The sequence below is a fragment of the Pinus tabuliformis genome, chromosome 9 (assembly GCF_031772625.1).
Source record: "Pinus tabuliformis cultivar Carrire ecotype Pingquan chromosome 9, CPIR1, whole genome shotgun sequence".
In the NCBI taxonomy this organism is placed as follows: domain Eukaryota; kingdom Viridiplantae; phylum Streptophyta; class Pinopsida; order Pinales; family Pinaceae; genus Pinus; species Pinus tabuliformis.
Genome location: NC_142307.1, coordinates 28,482,463 through 28,506,291, shown reverse-complemented (window position 1 = coordinate 28,506,291; position 23,829 = coordinate 28,482,463). Strand labels below are relative to the sequence as shown.

The following is a 23,829-nucleotide window of genomic DNA, read 5'->3' as shown; positions in this document are numbered from 1 at the left end:
AGCAGGATTTGGTATCGCCTTCGAAGTTTGATCATGATGTATCATTTCTATTTGACATCATATATATCAATGCCTTCTTCATATTTATGTGCCAATGTGTTTAGTTCATGTTGTTATTGCTTTATATGTTTAGAAATCTGAAAAAATGAATATCTTATGCATTTCTTATGCTTGCCGATATTTGTCGATATTTTGCCGATATTTTTGCTGATATTGCCGATAAGATATTTTTTGGACCCTCGCCAACATTTTCCCGATACCGATATTATGAACACTGGAACTTGTGCCCTAGAGCATAAGTTGAAGAGTAGTTTGAATGACAGGCACAAGGTTTCAAAAGGATGTCGAGTTAAGGAACAGCGAGGAATTTTTCTTTTGGTTGGAAATTATGTGATGGTCTGTCTAAAGTAACCCTACTGTGACTTTAAGTCGAGGTTTTGTACCATAGGTCAAGTTTTCTCGTATTATCATGCTAGTAAGAAGACCTAATCTAGTAATAACAAATCAATTTGACACTGATCTGAGAAGATCTGAATCCTTTTGTGATAAGATGAGCCCCTTTGAAGTGAAGGACAAGTTGATTTCTTATGGCCGAACTAATAAAAGTTTGTTTTGGGCATACAAATTATGTAAAGAGCTAGATCAAAGAAATAGTGACTTATCTTTGTGGTCTATTTCTGCTCTAAAGGACAAAACTCCTTTAACCTATAAGTTTGTGGTTTGTTGCCATCCGATGTCTGTGACTTGTATCTTGTGGTGACTTTTGTGTCCAAGACCCAATCTTGTATATGCTATCTATGACAAAGGACCATGGCATGTGAGCTATTATCTATGATCCTTGGTATGCAGTCTCCTAAGATATGCAATTTTATCAAAGCTCCCAATGGTATGTCAAGGCCCCCATGATGAGCAAAAATGTGTTGAAAATGAAAGTCTAGGCTCATTCTGATCTTGCGACAATACATTAAACAATGTATGGCATTCGGTGTTCTCTGTGACATTCGTTTAACTTTGTATGGCATCCAAGCCTTCTCCTCCCCATGGAAATTTTAGTATCAAACCTCTCTATCACACTTATAATCTATCGCACTGCAAGCTTCTCTGTGGCATCATATGTGAGCTTCTTTGAGGAACTTTACACCTACTCTGAGGCATATTGCACTATGAAAATTTGTGGACCTGAGGAAGTCCAAGCCAAATCAATCATCCGAGCTCTTTAGCTATGTTAGTAATCGGAGCCTAAAATCCAATCCAACTTTGTCATCTTTGTGGTATAATGGACAAATTTGATCTGGTATATTTCTATCATTACAAGTTTAAGGCAATGCCTTTTGGGTTACCTAATGCTCCAACAACCTTCCAGACCCATGAACGAGGCATTTCGACCATACTTAAGGAAGCTTGTACTAGTTTTCTTTGATGATAATCTAGTCTATAGTAAAACATGGAAAGAACATCTACAACACTTACGCTGGGTTTTCCCTTTGTGCATTTTTCCCTAGTCACAAGCCTAATTTCTGTGTCTCTTGTCTCATGGTTTCATGGTTATTTTTCTATTGCTCTTTCATGTTAAATGGTTGAATTTTCTTTTGCATAACTGCTTGATGATATTAGATGAATGATATGTAAAATTTAATGCTAACTGATCATTGGAAGTAGTTATCTGCGGAAGAAACTTGTTCTAGGTTGTTGTGCCCCAGAAAACTCAAGAGGAACAAAGGCTTGTAAGCAAATAAAAAATAACATCTACACATGCCATTGAGTAGTGCTTCATTACCTTCTATAAATCAGGATCATGTTTTAGAAATTTTAAAAATAGGAAAAAGTAGAAAATGTTACTATCAAATAAAACCATTAAACACAAATCTGATAAGTCTAAGAGAACACATTGGAAACAAAAGGTTGAAGAGTTAAAGTCAAAGGTAGACCAAGTCTCCAAAATCTGGGGATGTGGGAGCCAAGAAATGCATCCAGGTGATTTGTGGAAGCACCACCAAAATTCTAGGGAATGTCACAGGAGATGTTGGGGTCTCCGACTTAGGGAACCTTGACCAAAGGACTAGAAAATTAAAATTAAAATATATAAAAACTAAAACATAAATCATTGAAATCTTATACATTACCATGCATCAATAACATCCATCATTACATGTACCTTAATAAATCATAAATGATACATGTAACACTATGACCTAACACAATAATAATGATTCACAAATCACCTATCACCATTATATTTCTCATTATATTTTATAAAATTAGAAGATAAAGATGCAAGTCTTAATGTAACTGATATAAGAATAGGTCAAATGACAAATGAGCATCGCCCTCAAGGCAATGGCCTACAACGCCCCTTTTTAATTGAATTTTAGAACTTATCCTTTTCATGCTCTTCCTTTTAACACTTCACTATAATGTACCCCTCCATATGATATGTGTGTTAGACTTCTCAACATGGGTATAATTAAATCCACCTAAAAGGCCTTAGAGACTCCAATAATCCAAAAGATTATTTTTTCACTTTTCCTTGAAATCATTTTGTACTCAAAAGAAGACTAGTTTAATATATTCTTTACTAATTGAACCTGTGTATCACCACTTCATTAAACTTGATTAATCTGCCACTTGTCAATGCACCAGTCATGATGCTTCTCTGAATTGCTAGTGCCATTCGACCACCCAAAAATGTTTTCGCAAGCAATTATCAACACCAAAGAAAATTGGGCCAAGGAAGATTGCCTTACAATATATCCTTTATTGCTGCAATTCTATTCCCCAGACTTCAGAATGGCATCAAATATGTTCTAAAACAATAGCAGATACTTTCTTAACAGATTATCACGATGGCAAGTAGTTTCTTCTTGTTGAACTCACACAAACATTGTTGCAAATGGTTGTTATTGATGTCAATGCTTGTTATTATCTTAAAAACATCAGAGGTCTATTTCTTTTTTCCTGAGTTTTGATATCCTTTCCAAGAAGTTGTTGATCTCGTTTTCCGTGATCACATCGTTGACAAACAAAATGCTGCAAAATAGTCAAAAGTTCAACGGCAAAAAACAACAATTTCCAACTCACACATGCAATTTATTCATGAGGCCTAGAGCCAACACCCTAGCTCCAAATTGAGCATGTGGTAGCGTGTTGCAATCCTCATCACATGGACCACCTTCCTCAAAGAAAATATTGACAAATCTTCTAGGGCGTTTTCTCCACAAGCCAATTTATAGAACTACCATATAATATGTTATTCTAGAACTAAAATATACATATTCCAGCTATTATAAGATTAATTTGTTTGTTGCAAAATTTTCTGGGGTTTAGCGCTGGTGGGATTTGACCCCTCTTTCCTGTAAGTGCTTTTCAGATTTGCCTAAGACTCATGTTTTACTTGTAGATCTAAACTATTGGGCCATATTTATTGTTATTTACGTGTTTCCCAAGCTTCCTACCCATAGGTCTACTGATATTGTGTGGTTCCACACTTGTGGGTGGCCTCATTAGGCAGCTTAGCTTGCTGGTTTTCTGCATTTTTTGACAGTTTTGAAAGTCTGAGATTACAAAACAGCACAGAATTTGTCTACTTACAGCCACTTATCCAAGGGAAAAACAAGGAAAACATATCATTCTTGGTAAGGGTGTTTATCACACACCTCTTATTGATTCTAAAGTAATACATTTAGATGTGTGCGATATTTTGCTTGATGGTCTGAATTATTGCTGCAGCAAATTTCATTCCTAGATTAGCAGAAAAATAAAAAATTAATTCCTATCTTCAAACCATACTTTAATGTTAAGCATTGATCTACTAATTTGTGTAAAGTTACTTGTGTGTGTTAGGAAAGCCTCCCATAGCCTTTTCGTATGAGTTGAGCTTAAAGAATGGGGACTTGTGCCAAACTGAAAATGGCCACTTGTCCTACGTGTTACCACCTTAACGCCATCAAGGACCTCGGTAGGGGTCAACGCCTCTAACAATTGAAAAATTTTCATGAAATTCATTACTAGAGCAACAAACAAAAGCACAAAATCATGGCCAGGAAATTAATAGCAGATCGGCTGATATGCCTTAATGCATGTTTCTAATGTGAACTGCCTATACTGCAGCACAGTTATGGCATAGCTAATCCTGCATAGTAATTCCATCTTGGCAAGAATCTCACAAATGCAGGTGTCTCTGGCAGACATAAAAATAAACAAAACACACGAATTTCATTTCAAATATATGAACGACATGCAGCTACAGCAAAATTTATGGAAATTAATTTTCTTAAACAAAAATCTTCTAGTTCTCATGTATAGAATGCAATAGATTGTACCTCACAAAAAAAAATAACTTTTAGTATAGTACTATAAATAACAAAACAAAACCACTACTTGGTTTATTATGCAAATATGATTATACTAGTACGTGTTAAAAGATTTGTTTCAAAACATTTCTACACAATACTATAACACTCATCAACCATGGCTATAAATCCATTTACCTCACTCTCAGCTGGCAACAGACTTCGCACATCATGCTGCTCAAAACGAGATGCAATCAACTGACCACCTGCTGCAAGCCATGGAGTAATTGCCATTGACAAGCCAACAACCAAAAATAGCAATGATGATAATTGTGGGGTCATTATACCCTGCAACCGTCAAACAAAACAACACAAATACATATCACTCGCACATTCCAAAGTTAATATATGTGCACAAGTAGGCAAAACTATATCTTACAAGGAAAACAAAGAATATCAAATGTTGGGTATTCACTTCTATTCCTATGTTTGTCCAGTTTACATTCTAGAATCTATAAGAAAAGCTGAGGGAGAGCTGCTGAAGAATGCAACCTGCTTAAGAGAGTTAATGCGTGTTTTATTAACATACAATCAAATAAGAAACGATAATTCTATTAACATCCAACAAATGACCATAAAAGTAAATCAATTGGAGAAAAGAGTACAACTAGTGCAAATACAATGTGGCGGGGAAAAAGAAAATCCTAAATCAATACGTATATGTTTTCTTCATTTTAAATTATACCAGTAACAATGTATAGTTCATCAACAATTAACTTGCTAAACAGCATGCCAATTCAGATTATCTAGTCTGAAAAAATGGAAGCAAAATGCAACAAGAATTTAGAAATAAATTTGCACAGATGTCAAAAGTAAGTGTAAATATCTCTGATTTTGAACCTTATGTCAGACTGGCACTTGCCTGATTTACAGCTTCACCAAATGCTACAAATGCGAATTCTCCACCTGGTGCCAATAAAAGACCAACACGGATGGCAGCAACACTTGATATCCCAAAAAGTCGCCCTACTGACGCAACCAAAATAGTTTTCCCACCAATCAGGAGAGAAAGAGCACCCAAAATAACTGGAAACTTTGCAACCAGCAATTTTGGATCTATTGACATCCCAACCTACATAAAAAATCTGAGTAATTAGACCAAAGGTGTAAAAATAAAATAGGGAGAACAAATAGAAGCAACAAATTGTTCTCAGGTTACCACCCTCACATGATAACAGTTGACAACTTGACATAAATTACTTCTGATATTAAATTATCCTAAATCTAAATTTTGGAACAGAAAAAAAAAGATTACTGATAATTACTTGATAACATCATGATCACAAATAGATATGCTCATTCAAATGAACTATTTTCCTCCCAATATACATCAAATTGACTGGCTGTAGTAGAAAGTGACGTTTATATAAATATCTTAACCTTTTATACATTAGAATCTGCACTCAACATGATTCTTGTATTTTCATAAATGTCTCCTGTTAACACTCAAAACCATCTGAGTCCAAATATTGACTATGGAAGAGTAAACACTAAAAAACTTGAAGACTTAAAGGTAACTACATAAAGTACATTATCATCTCATATAGTCTCTATGCACTTCAGGTTAATGCTTGCTAACCTCGGGGGAATCCCTATGCAATCTAGAAACAGATTTACAGTAAATCCGACATGAATTCTGGATTAAATCAATTCGTACAGCAAGGAATAATACATATTTACACCCAATAATGAAATTCTTAAAACATCTCAAATCTGCCCTTGGACTGCAGATCTGCAGTAAAATATTGAAAAAACATCAAACTTTAGCACTGAAATTATTAATTATGACCACAGTGCCTTGAATTCTGTGGGTTATGCAGTCATAAAATCAATTAAGAGGGAGTACTTCCTGATGCTGATTGATTCGAAAATTTTAAGTAAAGCAAGAGACAAATCCAACAACTGAGATATAGCTGCCAAACAAAATGTTACCTTTATTCCAAATCTGTAAATACAAGGGCTGGAGATATTGGCTTAAATTGCAAAGCACTCCAGGAGATGTCAAAACCCTTCCAAAGCACTTTCTCAGACCAATGTTCAGGGATGAATTCACGTGAACACAATCAGAGTGACCTCCTACTCTCGATGAATAGCATGCTCTCTCACACTAACCCAAAGAGAAAACTTGTGTGTGAAGACGACAACTCAAACAAATAAAAAAATCACAAATCAAAAGGAAACCTTCTCCTCACTCCCTGATGGCAGGGGTTACCCCCGCTTATACCCATAGTAGGCATCTAAAATGCATCCACAGATTTGTCCCACATATTTAACTCCCAAAGGAGTCAAATCTTCAACCATAAATGGTTAAGGCCCTCTTTTAGTTTTATGCGGAATGATTCATAGACTCAACAAGTCTAAACATTAACCCACCTTTTCCTTTCTATTGGAAATTAATCACCCCTCTTAAACCCTCATTAATCTTTATTTCTGACCTTTCATTCAAATCCTTCTTATCGGAACTTTAAAACCTTTCACAACCTTCAATAACCCCTTAACCGCATATATATGTATACCTTCCCTCTCTACATTGTTTACATATATATTTATACATAAAACCTTTCATCGGTGCTATTTCCCCTTATAACCCATTTACAAAGGAAAACATACGCAAACACACCTTTTTCCTCCTCGGTACGGCCTTTGCACAGATCCCGAGGTTACATTTATCACAATCGGGGATCGCTCCTCCGTGGGTCTTTAACACATATATGCCTCATCACCCCTCCGACTCTAATATACGACTATCGGAATCGTTAACACCACTTTTTACATTAAATGACTCGGGCACGCACTTTATGGAATACAAAGGAAACACATTGAAACTCCGCTCCGAACCATATAAGGTCGGACTTCAAATGTTTATAAGCCACTTTCACAAGTATCGTCGGGTCCGCTCCTTCCAAGCCTTCCGCTATGTGACTTCGATCTCCGCCTTCTCCGATTGTCAATACCTCAGATCTCCGATCTCCGCTTATCGGCTATCGGCGTATCGCTTCATCGCAAGTCGCAAATCAGAGAATTTCAAGGCCCAACGCTATAACACTTAACAGCTCTGATGCAATCAGGCTCACAGACCCGATAGGATTATAAATCCGCCTTCATAAAATTTCGGATCCGGTTCTATTGCAATATCAGAGTTTGGCAGTTCAATAGGCCGGTTCCTCTCCACTGAAATGGTGCGATGCGATAGTGTTTCGCCGATGCGACTTAATCTTGGCCATAGATCTTAAAGATCCAACAGTTGTTGTGCAACCATACCTCACTTCTCTGTTCGTCTTGTTTACTTAGATTTTACGCTATTTTCAATGGTTGCGATGGTTCCGGGTTTCTTCAAAAGGTTCTAGACCTTCGCTATTTCGTTGCGCACTATCTCTTCTGAGCTTACACTCTACACTCTCCTTTGATCTCTGTTTTTGCAGAGCTCTATCTTGGCTTCAAATGGATTCAATGATCCATCATGATCCTCTGTATCATTTCTCACTCTGTGTTCTGTGCAGAACTCTGCCTGCAACCCCCTGTTACAGAACCTATGAATTCACATATAATTCAGCACTCGAAACACGCATTCCAACTCAGAATTGAATTGATTATATTAATAAATATCAACAATGAATAAGAAATGAGATCTTTGTCTCTCATAGGCCTGGTCTTTGATATTTTTGGCCTCTTCCTCTACTCTGCCTGTAGGCTTACATTTATACCAGAGAGTTCTGTTGAACTAATTTTGGTTCAAGTCCTAGATCTACTGAACTGACTCCTAAATGTTCTTTGTCCACTTCTACTTCAATTAATTCCTAAGTACTCTCTCTTTAGTTCCTTGAATCATGAACTGCTTCAAGAGTTATAATTGAGAGCATTTACAAACAACCTCACATTATCTAATTAATTCCTATTCTATGCACTCAAAAGCCTAATATTACATTAATTCATCACTTAGGAATCCAACTTCCTTAAAATACACGACCCCCTATGTCTACTTAATTACAATGATTTTCTCTTGGGTTGAATGCTCCTACATCACTACCCTTCCAGTGTCTAAAGAATAGGCTTGGAGGTGTACAAAGTTACAAACATAGCATCATCATTAATATAAGAGTTGAATGTCACAAATAAAATATATATAAAATAATACAAATAATCTAAAAAATAATAATAATACAAAATGATTAATTAACTAGTAATTAGTTAATGAAGAGGTATGTCCTTAAGGACATGACCATTCATGAAGAGGTATCTTCCTAAGTATATAAGAAGGCCCTTACCCTCATTTGTAATCATCTCATCAATTCTTTTATACGCTATTCAATATACAATTACTTGTCCTACAATGGATGCCTTTGTCTTCAAAGCATTCTGAAGATTATTGTTGTGTATACGAACTTTGTTCATTGCATTCGTATCAGAGCATTCCTCTGAGTATACAAACCTTATTCGTTACACTGATATCATAGCATTCCTCTGAGTATACGAACATTGTTCATTACATTGGTATCAGAGTTGTTCGATCCTCTCGCTGCTCAACTGCTGCACAAGAGCCTCGTTCTTCGATCTAGGTCTCTGGCTGTCAAAATTCCTCAACTTTGTTGTCGTTAAAGCGTTTCACTACAAGCTTTTGAAGGTTCTCCATTTTTTCACTATCAGGCACTTGGCCATAAATATTTAAAAATTTAAAAAAACCATTAAATCATTTTTTCTTGAGTCCTCTTAAGTATATCACAAGGGATTTATAATAAAGTTTAAAATAATATTAAATAAAGTGATCATATCTAAGTGAAGGGTAAGGACCTGCTAAGTCAAATGACATGAGGACACGAGACACGGAGGACACGTAAATACGAGTATTCGACACGAGACACAGCGACCCCAGAAACAAGACACAAGGGACACGTTTTATATATAGTTACTGATCTACATTAAGTTACTGATCCATATTAAGTTACTGAAATATAGTATAAGTTTATTAATTTACTACATCAATGATGTTCATTGCTCACATTTCAATGTTCATTCTTGAATCTTCATGTTATTAACTTATAAAATAGATTGAGAACCAAATCAAGGATCTCAATAGGGGCATTCTACATATCGCACATGTGACGTCAAACTAATATTTTCTTTCTAGGTACTTCTAGCTCTCTTGTTGACTAGTATATGAATCTGACTTACTCTAGTTGCACATTCTGGAAAATGTGGGCAATTGCGAGTTAGACTCAACTAGGTAGAGCCCTATAAATTTAAGTCAACTCTCAGTAGCCATTGAAATTTGCAATTAAAGCAATACAATGGATATATATGCATGCTTTCTTCATTGGTCAAACTTGGAGATATGCAGGGAGTCAAAAAATGTTTTGAAGAGTGTGAATTTGATGGCCTAAGTTATGATATCAGAGTGTTGAATGTAATAATTGATGCCTATATCACAAAAGGGATGATTGAAAAGGCAGGCCACAGAGTCTTACTTGAACATGTTTTAGAAAAAGCAGGAAAACCAAATAAAAAACATAGGAAATGTTTGTGGATGGCTATTTAGAGAACAAGCAAATGAATCGAGCTATAGAGACCATGAAGAAAGCTATTTCAAAAGTTAAAAATCGCACATGGCAACCAGCACCTGAAAAGCCACTAGAACAAATTGATACAAATTATATAGATATGGGCATATGTGTTAGGTCCCTATAATACTAGTGATTACCCCATTATTGTTGTAGTTGTATCCCTTATTAATATTGTTGCGCCCCTATTGTCCCCATATTTTTATTACTGTGTCCCATAGAATCCCTCTATTGTTATTTTTGTGGCTTTATATTATTATTGTTAGGTCGGATAGGTTATATTGTGACTCCTTAGACTCCTATATATAGAAAGGGGGTTTTGTCCTTTGAATCATCCAAGAATTGTTCATTTATGTAATGTAAAGGAGGTTGCCCCCTCGAAGAGGCTGAATTCTAAGGCGTTGATCTATCTTTTCTATCTTTTTGTTGGCTGGTTTCATAACATTTGGTATCAGAGCTTTGGATTCTAGGGTTTCGCTGCTCCAAATAGGTCATCGTGGCATTTTCGCTATAACTTTTTTTTCTGCAACGTTTTAGAAGCGAAGAAGAAAAACAAAGAAAAAAAATAAACAAAAAAAAAACCATTTGAGAAGAAATCGCACTGAACCTCGGGTCCAAATTTCAGAGCTTTTCGCGCTATATTTGCAGAGATATGATCTGAGGAAGTTGGTCTTTTTGCAGACTCCTGAATTACATTCCAAACAGGTAACCTAGGAAAAATCGTCATAACTTTCTCTCTGAGCATCGGATTGAAGTTTCGTAAGAAGCTACAGAAAGAGGTCGGACTGTAGTTTTGTATATATTTTTCAGAGCCAAAGCTCGAAACAGGGACACATGGCATGTTGTACAAGTTCGCTCTACTAAAGTAGTCTATAATCAGGTCACTGTGGGAGATTTGGCATAACTCTTCCTTGGAGAATCCAATTTGAATCAGACTGGTGGCATTGGAAAGAGGACACAAAGGGCTACTGCGGGTCACAATTTCAAAACTGGATGATCCGAAATTACAGAGATAGATCAGAGGCAATATCAAACTCCTTCAAAGTGAAAAAAGGTGTGTAGATTTTTTAAATTTTTTCTTAAGCTTGGCTTGAAAAATTATTTTGAAGAATTAAAAAGTCATCGTAGAGCATTTTTATCGGTAATTGATGCCCCGAGGAAAGAAAATGCGAACACCTAGTAAGCAACCTAAAAGCGATAGCATGACTCATGAAGAAGAGGAAGAAATGCTACATGATATATCAAAATTACAAGACCAAGCGCAACAAATGTCACTCTCATAAAGGCTAACAGAAGCTAAGATAAATGGCGTGGAATCTAAGATAAAGGGCGTGGAAGCTAAGATGAATGGCATGGAAGGTAAGATGGACGATTTGAAGACAGACATGGAAGAATTGAAGATAAATATGAATAAGTTGCTACAAGAAATGGTCACTAATGGTGAAAGGGTAGTAAAGGAAACTCATGATGAGAACAAAAGAAATGTTAATCATGATTCCATAGACACTAATGTTGGATCGAAGACCCACCATATTCCAAACATCGATATGAAGAAGTTTGATGGCAAGGACCCCGCCACATGGATATTACAGATGGAGCAATTTTTCGATCTCAATAATGTGCAAAACACACAAAAGGTACGTATTGCAACTTTATATTTGGAACCAAATCAGTTTGTATGGTATCAATGGCTTTTCTCTCGTAAACAAATTATCACTTGAGCAATTTTTACGGAAGAATTGACAACACATTATGAGGACACAAAAAGCAACACTTTTTTTAGCCAATTGATAAGTCTCAAACAAAAGGGTCCAATAATGGAGCACATTGAGGAGTTCCAAAAATTGAACATAAGAGTAAAAGATATTCCACAGGAGCATTGGATTGATGTGTTCATAGGGACTTTAAAGGATAATATCCAACATGATGTTTGCCTTTGGGAACCTGATTCATTAGAGAAGGCATTCAAGTTAGCAAGAAAAATGGAAAGCAAAATTATGGCAACCAAGAAGCATACAAGTCACAACTATAAAGATGGAAGTGTTGTTACCCCTAGCCTTCCATAACCTATAAGGTTGACACGACAACAATTGGAAGAAAAAAGAGTAAAAGGGCTTTGTTACAGTTGTGATAGCAAATACACTAAAGGTCATAAGTGTGCTGAGAAGAAATTATTCTACATAAATTGTGAAGAGGAAGAAAAAAAAGAGCAAGAAAGGTCAAAAGAAGAGGGTATACTCCAGGAACAAAGCCTAAATAAAGAAGAAATGAATCCGACCATATCCTGTAATGCATTGGCTGGAATTACCACTCCTCAAACCATCAAGATAGAAGGGCAAATCAAGAAGAAAAAGGTAATAGTGTTGATTGATTCAGGAAGTACCCACAATTTTATTCATTGTAAGGTAGCAAAAGAATTGAATTGCTTCTTATATCCAGCACCAGAGTGTCAAGTGATGGTTGCAAATGGAGGAACGATAAATTGCTCTGGAAAGTGCCATAATATCAAGCTATCCATTGGAGAATATGTATTGACGAGCCCAATGCTTTCCATTCCAATCGGAGGTGTTGATGTTGTACTAAGAGTCCAATGGCTACAGTCCTTGGGTACAATAGCTTTTAATTTTCAAAAACCTTTTATGAAATTTTCTGTGTAAAGAAAGGAAGTTGAATTAAGGGGTATTGCAGGGAAACCGGGAAAGATAATCATCTCTAATGGTATGACAAAGCTTCTAAAAAAGAAACAAAGAGGTGTAATTGCACAATTATGTTCGCTAGATGTTTCCACAACGGAATCATCTATTTCTCCAAATCTCCAAAAAGTCTTGGACAATCATTCCAAGGTATTTGAGACTCCCAAAGTTCTCCCACATATTCATGATCATGATCATGCTATTCATCTAATTCCAGAAGTGTTCCTCCAAACATCAGGCCGTATAGATATCCCTATGCCCAAAAGAGTGAAATTGAACGTATAGTTGCAGAAATGCTAGAGGCTGGTATAATTCAACCTAGTCAAAGTTCTTTCTCTGCTCCAGTAGTATTGGTGCACAAGAAGGATGGATCATGGCGCATGTGTCTGGATTATAGGGAGCTCAACAAGCTCACTATTAAAGATAAGTTTCCCATTCCTGTCATTGATGAATTACTGAATGAATTGCATGGACCAATTTACTTCACCAAGTTGGATCTTCGTTCAGGATATCATCAAATCAGAATGAAGACTGAAGACATTCTGAAAACAGCATTTAGAACTCATGAGGGTCATTATGAATTTTTGGTCATGCCTTTTGGCCTTACCAATGCACCTTCTACATTTCAAGGTTTGATGAATTCCATTTTCAAACCCTTCCTTAGAAAATTTGTGTTAGTAGTTTTTGATGATATACTAATCTACAGCAAGTCTTGGAAGGATCATGTTGAACATGTTGACAGGGTACTACAACTATTGGAGGAGAAACAATTATATGCAAAAAGATCCAAATGTTTCTTTGGAGTACAAGAGGTGGAATATCTGGGTCATATTGTATCTCATGAAGGAGTTAAGGTAGACCCTAGCAAAATTAAAGCCATTAAGGAATGGAAAATCCCCACATCCATAAAGCATCTACGAGGATTTCGAGGGTTGACAAGGTATTATCGCAAGTTTGTTAAGAATTATGGGAGAATAGCAGCACCTCTAACAACATTATTGAAGAAAGATGCATTTTCATGGACTCCAGAAGCAACAAAGGGCTTCGAACATCTTAAAGAGGCAATGTGCCAAGCACCGGTCTTAACTACGGACTTCACAAAAACCTTTATTGTGGAATGTGATGCTTCAGGAAATGGAATTGGTGCTATTTTAATGCAAGTTGAAAGACCCATTGCTTTTGAAAGTAATCCAATCAAGAGAAAGTTTTTACACAAAGCTATTTATGAGAAGGAAATGTCGGCAATACTACATGTACTTAAGAAATGGCGACCCTACCTAATGGGAAGACACTTAAGGTAAAAACGAATCATGATAGCCTTAAATACTTTTTAGAACAAAGATTATCCTCTGAAGAGCAACAAAAGTGGGTCACAAAGATGTTGGGTTATGACTTTGAAATGATCTACAAACAAAGGGAAGCAAAATGTGGTGGCAGATGCACTCTCAAGAAAGGATGAGGATGTGGAAGCACTGTTGTGCGCCATTTCTATTATCCAACCAGATTGGATAAACAAAGCAAGGGAGGAATGGAAGAATGATGAAGAAGTGTGGGCACTTATTTGAAAGTTACAACAAGATTCCAGTACATCTGATACATTTAGCTAGCAAAATGATTTGTTATGGTACAAAGATCGCTTATACCTTTGTAATAATTCGCAACTCAAACAAAAGTTTCTTATAGTATTGCACACTTCTCCATTAGGAGGGCACTCAGAATTTTTAAAAACTTACCACAGGGTTAAGAAGGAATTTTTTCAAGATGGCCTTAAATCGGATATTCAAAAGTTTGTGGCGGAATGTTTCGTTTGCCAACAAAATAAAGTTGAAACAATTAAGACCCCAGGTCTATTACAACCTTTATCCATTCCAAGCCAACATTGGGAGGAGGTTTCAATGGATTTTATCGCAGGTTTACCCAAGTCTGAGGGAAAGAGTGTCATCATGGTGGTAGTTGACAGACTTACCAAGTATGCACACTTTTCTGCATTATCACATCAATTTAAAGCCAGTACAGTTTCTACAGCATTTATGGAAACAATTCAAAAGCTACATGGAAACCCAAAGATTATTGTACGTGACAGAGAACCCATTTTCACTGGAAATTTTTGGACAGAATTATTTTCTTGTCTTGGTACTCACTTAGCTCATAGCTCATCTTATCATCCTCAATCTGATGGGCAAACTGACATAGTAAACAAATGTTTGGAAGGATATCTTCGTTGCTTTGTATCTGATAAACAGACACAATGAGTCAAATGGTTGCCTCTGGCTGAATGGTGGTATAACACTTCCTTCCATACAGCAACAAAAATGACCCCATTTATGGCACTTTATGGATATCAGCCACCATCCATCACATCATATTTAAGAGAAAATTCTAAGGTTCAAGCAGTGGAACATCACATCGAAAATCAACAACAAGCCCTCCAACTCTTAAAGGATAACCTCGTGTTGGCACAGAATAGAATGAAACAACAGGGAGATCAACATCGCAGTGAAAGAAGTTTTGATGTAGGTGAATGGGTATTCCTAGGACTACAACCATATAAACAAATGTCCCTCAAGCAAGCTAAGAAGGATAATAAATTATCACCAAAGTATTGTTGAAATTTGGTACCGGAGGACAGGTGGTTCCTTAAGGCTTTGATCTTTGGCCTAGGGAAAAGTGTCCAAAAGAATTTAATTTTTCTCCTAAAGTGACTTTATAATTTTTATAAAGTCAAATCTAATTTAAAAGTGACTTTAAGTGATAAAGTTACTAAAGTTTAATTTTAAAGTGACTTTAATAAAGTCAATGTAAAATTAGAAAGGAAAAGTGACATTGGAAATAAATGACTAAGTGGGTCTTTATTAAAGTGGGGTGAATTAAAAAATAGAAAGTGAGATTTAAACGAGCGTTTAATCTCAGCCCTAGATCTCAATCTATTTCAGCGATTGGATTTAGGGATTCTCCAAAAGTCACTCAGGTTTAGATTAAAGGAGGGAAAGGAGGAAAAGGTCATTCATTCTTTTCATGAGCAGATTGAGAGAAGGAGAGCAAGAGAGCAAGGGAGATTTCAGGACAGTGAGGAGGAGGAGGCAGCAGCTTGGCACACATTCCAAGGCAACATTTCAGCAAGTCCGTACAGCTGAGTTAGCACACAGTGAAAGGCAAGTTTTGGGTACAATTTTCTAGAAAGGCAGTATAGCCGTTTTGGTTCAGATTCCAAGGAGGTCGTACAGCAAGTTAGCACAGAAATCGAGGAGCAGAAAATCTGAAGTTCGTTGGCACATTTTTCACGAGAGATCGTACAGCAAGTGGTTGTACCTTGGCACGCTTTTCTAGGTAGAAATCCGTATAGCGGTACTGCTGTTTTTTGCACAAAAATAGAGGAAAACTGTACAGCAGCATTTATGGAAGCATGCACGCTTTTCTAGGCAGTCCGTACAGCAGTATTTAATGCTGAAATTTGGGCACAAAAATCGATGAGGCCGTACAGCAGTTATTGTTGTTCTGTTTTGATGTTTGTAAGTTTTTCCAGTTGGCTGTCAAGCATGGAAAACGAGATAAGTTGTAAAAGTTTGCTTGCTGATTTTTTTGGTGAATATTTCTCTTACTATAAAAGCATTTTCCAAAAATAAGGAGCTTTCGAACTGGTTTTCCCAAAGAGTTGTAGGAGGTTTTTCCAGGGTCACCTTGACCAAAAATCACTGTGTTTAAATTTTTTAAATGGCTGTTTTTATGTGCTGATATTTATTTCTGCATTTTCCAACATTCTGTTATATTTCCAGAATTTGTGTTTTCAGCAAAATTTATTTTCCTGTTGTTGAATGTATGGACATGGGAAAGGGCATTTAACTATTTTGGAGAAATAAGGTGAAACTGAAAACCGGGGTGGGAAATGAGAAATTTCTATAAGTATAATGGTCCGTACAAAGTGTTGCAAAAGATTGGTACTATGGCATACAAATTGGAGCTTCCTGCAGCGTCTCGAGTGCACCCAGTTTTCCATGTTTCATGTTTAAAGAAGGTTATAGGCGACAAGCTCCCAGTTCAAACAATATTGCCAGAACTTGACGAGGAAGGAAAAATTATATTGGAACCGGAAGCAGTCACAGAAACAAGAACTCGACAGCTACGAAATTGATCAATTTCGGAGTATCTCATCAAATGGAAGAAATTATCTGCTGAAGACTCCACATGGGAGGATGAGAATTTTATACAGAAGCATCCAGAGCTACTCGAGCGTTGAGGAGAACACTTTTTTGAAGGAGAGGGGCATGTTAGGTCCCTATAATACTAGTGATTACCCCATTACTGTTGTAGTTGTATCCCTTATTAATATTGTTGCGCCCCTATTGTCCCCATATTTTTATTACTGTGCCCCATAAAATCCCTCTATTGTTATTTTTGTGGCTTTATATTATTATTGTTAGGTCGGTTGGGTTATATTGTGACTCCTTAGACTCCTATATATAGAAAGGAGGTTTTGTCATTTGAATCATCCAAGAATTGTTCATTTATGTAACGCAAAGGAGGTTGCCCCCTCGAAGAGGTTGAATTCTAAGGCGTTGATCTATCTTTTCTATCTTTTTGTTAGCTGGTTTCATAACAATATGGAATACAAGAAAATGTTGACCTAGCCCCCACGCAGTCCAAAACAAGAAAATTAAGCCCCAAACCATGAACGCTATTATCCAGCACCCAGGTCAATGTGAAGTTGACAGTTGGGAATCGCTAAAGGAACTTCCAACACAACACAATAACGACTCCAACGAGCAAACAATGACCAAGTTCCAACACAATAGCGACCCCAACAAGCTTCGACGGCAAAAAATGACCGAAATATCCAAAAAAATGAACCATGTGTGGGCTTTATGATTGACTTTCGTGGGACATGTATCCTAAGAGGCAAAAATGTTAGGGCACATTTTCACCACGTCGAAAACACATGTCACGATCATGATTGAAGGACAGGATAAAGACCATTTTAGACATATTTTAGGTCGTATTTCGTGTCTGACACGTGAAATAAGGGACAGATGAGCCTCATTGACGTGTCCTATGACTTAGCTAGGCAGATACCTCTTCACCAAAGGTCATGTCCTTGAGGACATACCTCTTCATTAACTAATTACTAATTAATTAATAATTATGTATTGTTATTATTGTTTACATTATTTGTATTATTTTATATATATTTTATTCATAAGATTTTAAAAAAGGGGAAACAAATAAATAAATAAATCAATTTAAGGTATTGAAGGTTAGTAAGAAAAAAAAAAACCAAAGGGTGGAATTTCCAAGATTTTGATTCATATTTGTAAAGGAGTGTCATTATCAAATAAGTCGAGAAGGGTATTTAACAAAAAAAAAAAAAAGTTCCATATAAAGTTCAAAGAAATGAAGAAAAAAGAAAATAAAAATGGGTTTCTTTCCAAAATGTCGAACATAAGCCTTCTCTGCTAGAGTTCATGCGTGAATGTGAGAATTGTTGTTGCACAAACTAACAAGCTCTGTAAAGAGGTAAAGGCTAAAAGCCACAACAACACTTTGGGACAGAGGCCCACTTTCACCACAACTCCCCTACTCTTCTCAGATTTTCACCGACTAGAGGAGTCCCAGTAATGCTCACTTGTGATTGATGTGTATGTAATGAATGAAATATATATATATATATATATATATATATATATATATATACATATAATATAAATAAATAATAATGTAATAATAGTTAATTAAACAATAACTATTTACTGAAGAGGCATGTCTCTAAGGACATGACCACTCATGAAAGGGCACCTACCTAGGTATAGTAAGCAGAACCCTCATTTGCAATATCCCATCATCTCATATCTTTTATACATTTCTTATATAAATATAATTGTCCTATAATGGATATTTACATATACCAGATCTGAGTATTCTGCTGCGTATACGAATTTTGTTCGTAACATTGGTATCAGAGCCACGTTCTCCGATTCCATCCTTCCACCATTAAAGTCTCTGTCAATTTCAATGTCTTTGCAATTGAAGAGTTTTGCTACATAGTTTTGGACTTTCTCCTTTCACCAGTGTCATCATTCAGGCCTTTGGCCATAAAGGAATAATTAATATAAGAAAAAAAAAAAGAAAAATCAAAATATCAAAATAAAAAGTCTATATATAAAATTGGAAGAAAAAAAATAGGTAAAAAAAAATATAAAAAAAGACTAAAAAATAAATAAATAAAAATGTAGCCCATAGGGGTTTGGTTCAAAGGTGAAGGGTGTATTGTTAAGGTACTCCATGTGATAGGTCACCGGTTCCAAACCCTCGTGAGTGCCGACTTACAAAAAAATAAATAAATAAAATAACTTATATAAAACAAAAATTAAAAAAAAAAAAAGATAGAAAAGAGAAAAAGAGTGTTGCGGTTGTCTGTCGCTGCTCATCAACAGCGATAGCCACCTTAGCCAACACTACCGACACTCGCATGCCACCCACAACTGCAACCTCTCCTCGTCCACTAAAAAATTTTGAGCGCTACTAACAAACCCTGGTCAGCCGCCACCGCTATATCCCTACGTTATCACCACCATCCCCTGCAGACCTCCATCCATGTAGCCACTATACCCTACGAACTTCGACCAACTCTAACGCCACGACCAGCACCAGCAACGCCTCCTGACGTCATTCACACTAGCTGTCAATTGCCATGTCAAACACCTCCCAGTGCATTAGCTTCTTCCTTTGTGCCCCCATCCATAAGTTGTGTACGATTCCTTTGCAAAATACAATAATGGGGCTACAATAACAATAACAATAATAGGGCTACACTAGTATTAAAGGGACCCAATATGCCCCTCTCCTTCAAAAAAGTGTTGTCCTCAATGCTTGAGTAGTTTTGGATGCTTTTGTATAAAATTTTCATCCTCCCATGTGGAATCTTCAGCAGGTAAATTCTTCCACTTAATGAGATACTCTGAAATTGATCGATTCTGTAGCTGTCAGGTTCTTGTTTCCATGACTGCTTCAGGCTCAAATATGATTTTTCCTTCTTCGTCAAGTTCTGGCAACACTATTTGAACTGGAAGCTTGTCACTGATAACCTTCTTTAAGCATGAAACATGGAAAATTGGGTGTACTCGGGAAGATGCAGGCAACTCCAATTTGTATGCCATAGTACCAATATTTTGCAACACCTTGTATCGATCGTAGACCAATCCTTTGTAACACCTTGTATGGATCATAGTACTTGGGTGATAGCTTATTATCCTTCTTAGCTTGCTTGAGAAACATTTGTTTGTATGGTTGTAGCCATAAAAATACCCAGTCACCTACATCAAAACTTCTTTCACTGCGATGTTGATTTGCCTGTTGTTTCATTCGATTCTGCACCATAGTGAGGTTATCCTTTAAGAGTTGGAGAACTTGTTGTTGATGCTCGATGTGATATTCCACTACTTGAACCTTAGAATTTTCTCTTAAAGATGATGTGATGGATGGTGGATGATATCCATAAATGGTATCATTTTTGTTGTAGTATGGAAGGAAGTGTTATACCACCATTCAGCTATAAGTAACCACTTGACCCATTGTGTTTGCTTATCAGATACAAAGCAACGAAGACATCCTTCCAAACATTTGTTCACTATCTCAGTTTGACCATCAGATTGAGGATGATAAGATGAGCAATGAGCTAATTGAGTACCAAGACAAGCAAAATAATTTCGTCCAAAAAATTCCAGTGAAAATGGGATCTCTGTCACTTACTATAATCTTTGAGTTTCCATGAAGCTTTTGAATTCTTTCCATAAATGCAGTAGCAACAGTACTGGCTTTAAAAGGATGAGATAATGCACAAAAGTGTGCATACTTAGTAAGTCTATCAACTACCACCATGATGATACTCTTTTCTTCAGACTTAGATAAACCTGTGATAAAATCCATTGAGATCTCCTCCCGATGCTAACCTGGAATGGCTAAAGGTTGTAACAGACTCGGGGCCTTAATTGTCTCAACTTTATTTTGTTGGAAAACAGAACACTCTACCGCAAACTTCTAAATATTAGATTTAACTCCATCCCAAAAAACAATCTTCTTGACCCTATGGTAAGTTTTTAAAAATCCTGAGTGCCCTCCTAAGGGAGAGGTATGCAATTCCAAAAGAATCTTTTGTTTGAGTTGGTAATTCTTACAACGATATAAGTGATCTTTGCACCATAATCAATCATTTTTCAACCTAAAGATATACTGAGATCTTGCTGCAACTTTTGAATGACTGACAACACCTCTTCATCTTTCTTCCATTCATCCTTTGCTTCGATTATCCACTCAAGTTGGATAATAGAAATGGCACAAAGCAATGTTACACATCCTCATCGTTTCTTGAGAGTGCATCTACAACAACATTTTGCTTCCCTTTTTTGTAGATGATTTCAAAGTCATAACCCAACATCTTTGTCACCCATTTTTGTTGCGCTTCTCGAGATAATATTTGTTCCAAAAATTATTTAAGACTATCATGATTTGTTTTTACCTTGAAGTGTCTCCCCAGTAGGTAAGGTCGCCACTGCTTTAGTGCATGTAGTATTGCCAACATTTCCTTATCATAAATAGGTTTGTGTATATACTTTCTGTTGATTGGACGACTTTCAAAATCAATGGGTCTTCCTTCTTGCATTTAACAAGCACCAATTCATTTCCTAAGGCATCAAATTCCACAATAAAAAAAATTCTAAAGTCTGGCATAGCTAAGACCGGTGCTTGGAAAATTACATCTTTAAGATGTTCAAAGGACTTCGTTGCTTCTGGAGTCCAAGAAAATGCATCTTTCTTTGGTAATGATGTTAGAGATGCCGCTATTCTCCTATAATTCTTAACAAACTTGTAATAATACCCTGTCAATATCGAGAAAACCTCGAAGATGCTTTACGGTTGTGGGGATTTTCCATTCCTTAACGACTTTAATTTTGTTAGGGTCTACCTTAACACCCTCATGAGATAAATAAGACCCAAATATTCCACCTCCTGTACTCCAAAGAAACATATGGAAATTTTTGCATATAATTGTTCCTCCTCTAATAGTTTGTGCACCCTGTCAACATGTTATGTTGGAAACAATGAGAGGGGGGTGGATTGGTGGATTAGTATTTCTTTCCAATTGTTAATATTACCAATTAAGATTCTTCACAATGACAAGTAGAAAAATAAACAATAAGAATTTTATTATTAAAAAGTGAGGACCCCAATCCTCTTTTACAAAAATTTGAGTACAATGATGTTTGAGGGCACCAACCCTTAAATCTTCCAGGATCCAACCTGTTGCCAAGCACCAACTTGGACCTTTGTGAGGCTCCAACCTCTAGAGCTTCACCCTTATCCTTCTCAAGGCGCCAACCTTGATTTTAGAGGCTCCAACCCCTAGGTCACCAACTCTTCAGTCTTCTTAATAAAAAGGAGTAATTAAGTTACTTAAATATCTTCACAAGATTCTACACTGTGAATGCCTTAATGCTTCACTATCCAAGCTTCAAGCTATTCTCTGTTCTATGCTCCAAGCTCTTCTTTATTCACTGCTTCAGACAGTGACCTCAAACTCAAGAATTAGAATCACTAGCAGCCTTATTGTCTTTGTCTAGAACATTGTTGAAATCACTAGCATTCAAAGGATAACACACATTCACATTATCTCACACAAGCTCACAATCACAAACTCTGTCATCACTGATCATCATAGTTTCACGAATGTTTCTTTTACATCGAGTTCATATTTGTGTAGGATCATATCAATGCACATACTGTCTCATGAATTTGTCAAGCCAAATATTATTGTAGTTCAGTCTTTTTGTGGTTAAGAGTTGTAATGAGTATGGTCCGAGGTATAGTCACAGATGTATACTTCTTTAAGGAGGTCCGAGACACCAAGTTTGCACCAGTTATGAGCCACAAACAAGTGTAGAATAGGTCCGAGCCACAGCAAGGTTTCCATTGTAATGATGGCAAGTCCAAACCTCCAAATCCAAGATTTTGTGATGTCTGTGGTGATCACAGGTATGAGAATGTGGTGTTTGAGGGTCAAAACCCTATAATATGAGTTTCTCACCAAAATATAATCTAAGTTCTATTGCATCTAGCTTATTCCATCAATCTGTCATGTCCAAGCCAATGGGCTACTTCAAAGGTTAGCCGATATGTCTTTTTTCAGTGTTGCGAACATCGAGATTTTTTTAGTCAGCCGATATAATCGCCCGATTTTTATAACGTTTTTTTATTTTCGAAAAAATCGCGATTTTAACCAAAAAATCGTGATTCGAGCATAAGAAATTGTGGGCCTCCGGGACAACGCATTTTATAAGCAATTTGATGAGTTTTAATTCTCATTTTTTGCAGACAGCGGACTTGTTTGAGAGCTGAGGAGGAGAGGAAGGCATCTACTAGGGCAAAGGAGGAGAAACACGGGAGATTTTAGCATCCCAAGTAAGAGAACTTCGTGTTTGGCCCAAATTTCTTCAGCAAACCGTGGTTTCCAGGTATGGGCACCAGATTTGGCCATTTTTTTTTTGTTTTCTCCCTGTTTTTTCTTGTTTTTGCTTGGGTTTCTATAACCCATTGATTATCAATGATTTTTGAATGGATTTGATGGTGTTTTTTTTTTCATTTTTGTTGCATAGAGTGGAGCGGGTTCATTTTGGTAAAAAATGCAAAAACTTGACTCTTAGATTTATTAGTTTAATTTTTTCTTGTGCACTATTTTTTGCATCATTTTTCATTCGGTTTGAATGTGCATTTTTTTCTATTATTGTTGGATTGAGTTGAGATTTTTTTTTTGTCAAAAAGTCAATGTGTTGTGTCATGTATGCAATTTTTTTTTTTTTTTAACTTGCAATTCCTATTGTTGCATAGGTTCAATTTCAAACTTCATCTTACATTAAAACTCAAGAGTTCAACCAAGTTACAAACATGCAAAGGAAATTGGACCCTCTATGGGAATTTGCTAAACCTGATGGAGCGTTTGATAGATCAAATTTGTCTTGCAAGTTGTGTGGGCATCATATGACAAAGGAGGTTTATCGATTGAAGTATCACCTTGCACAAATCCCTAGACATGAGGTATGGCTTTGCTCCAAGAAAAATGTGGAAATCAGTCGAAGAGCCCTCAGATCATTGGAAGAATTAGAGCAAACCAATGTCCAAGTCAGATCTGTAGAAGCAACTAGCAGGGAGAGTGTTAGGAGGTGAATATGAAAGTGGCACTGGTTCTAC

General features: G+C 36.5%; 1 protein-coding gene across 2 annotated transcripts in view; it reads right to left on the bottom strand.

Annotated features, from left to right (window-relative positions):
- The window catches only part of LOC149146937 (K(+) efflux antiporter 2, chloroplastic-like), a 443,890-nt gene that overhangs the window by 171,464 nt on the left and 248,597 nt on the right, over window positions 1-23,829 (bottom strand). For both annotated transcript variants that reach the window (XM_089445962.1, XM_089445963.1), the window contains exons 13-14: window positions 5,212-5,421; window positions 4,488-4,637 (exon numbers count right to left, since the gene is read on the bottom strand). In XM_089445962.1, the coding sequence (XP_089302088.1) occupies window positions 4,488-4,637; window positions 5,212-5,421 (360 nt within the window). The remainder of the gene's footprint in view (window positions 1-4,487; window positions 4,638-5,211; window positions 5,422-23,829) is intronic.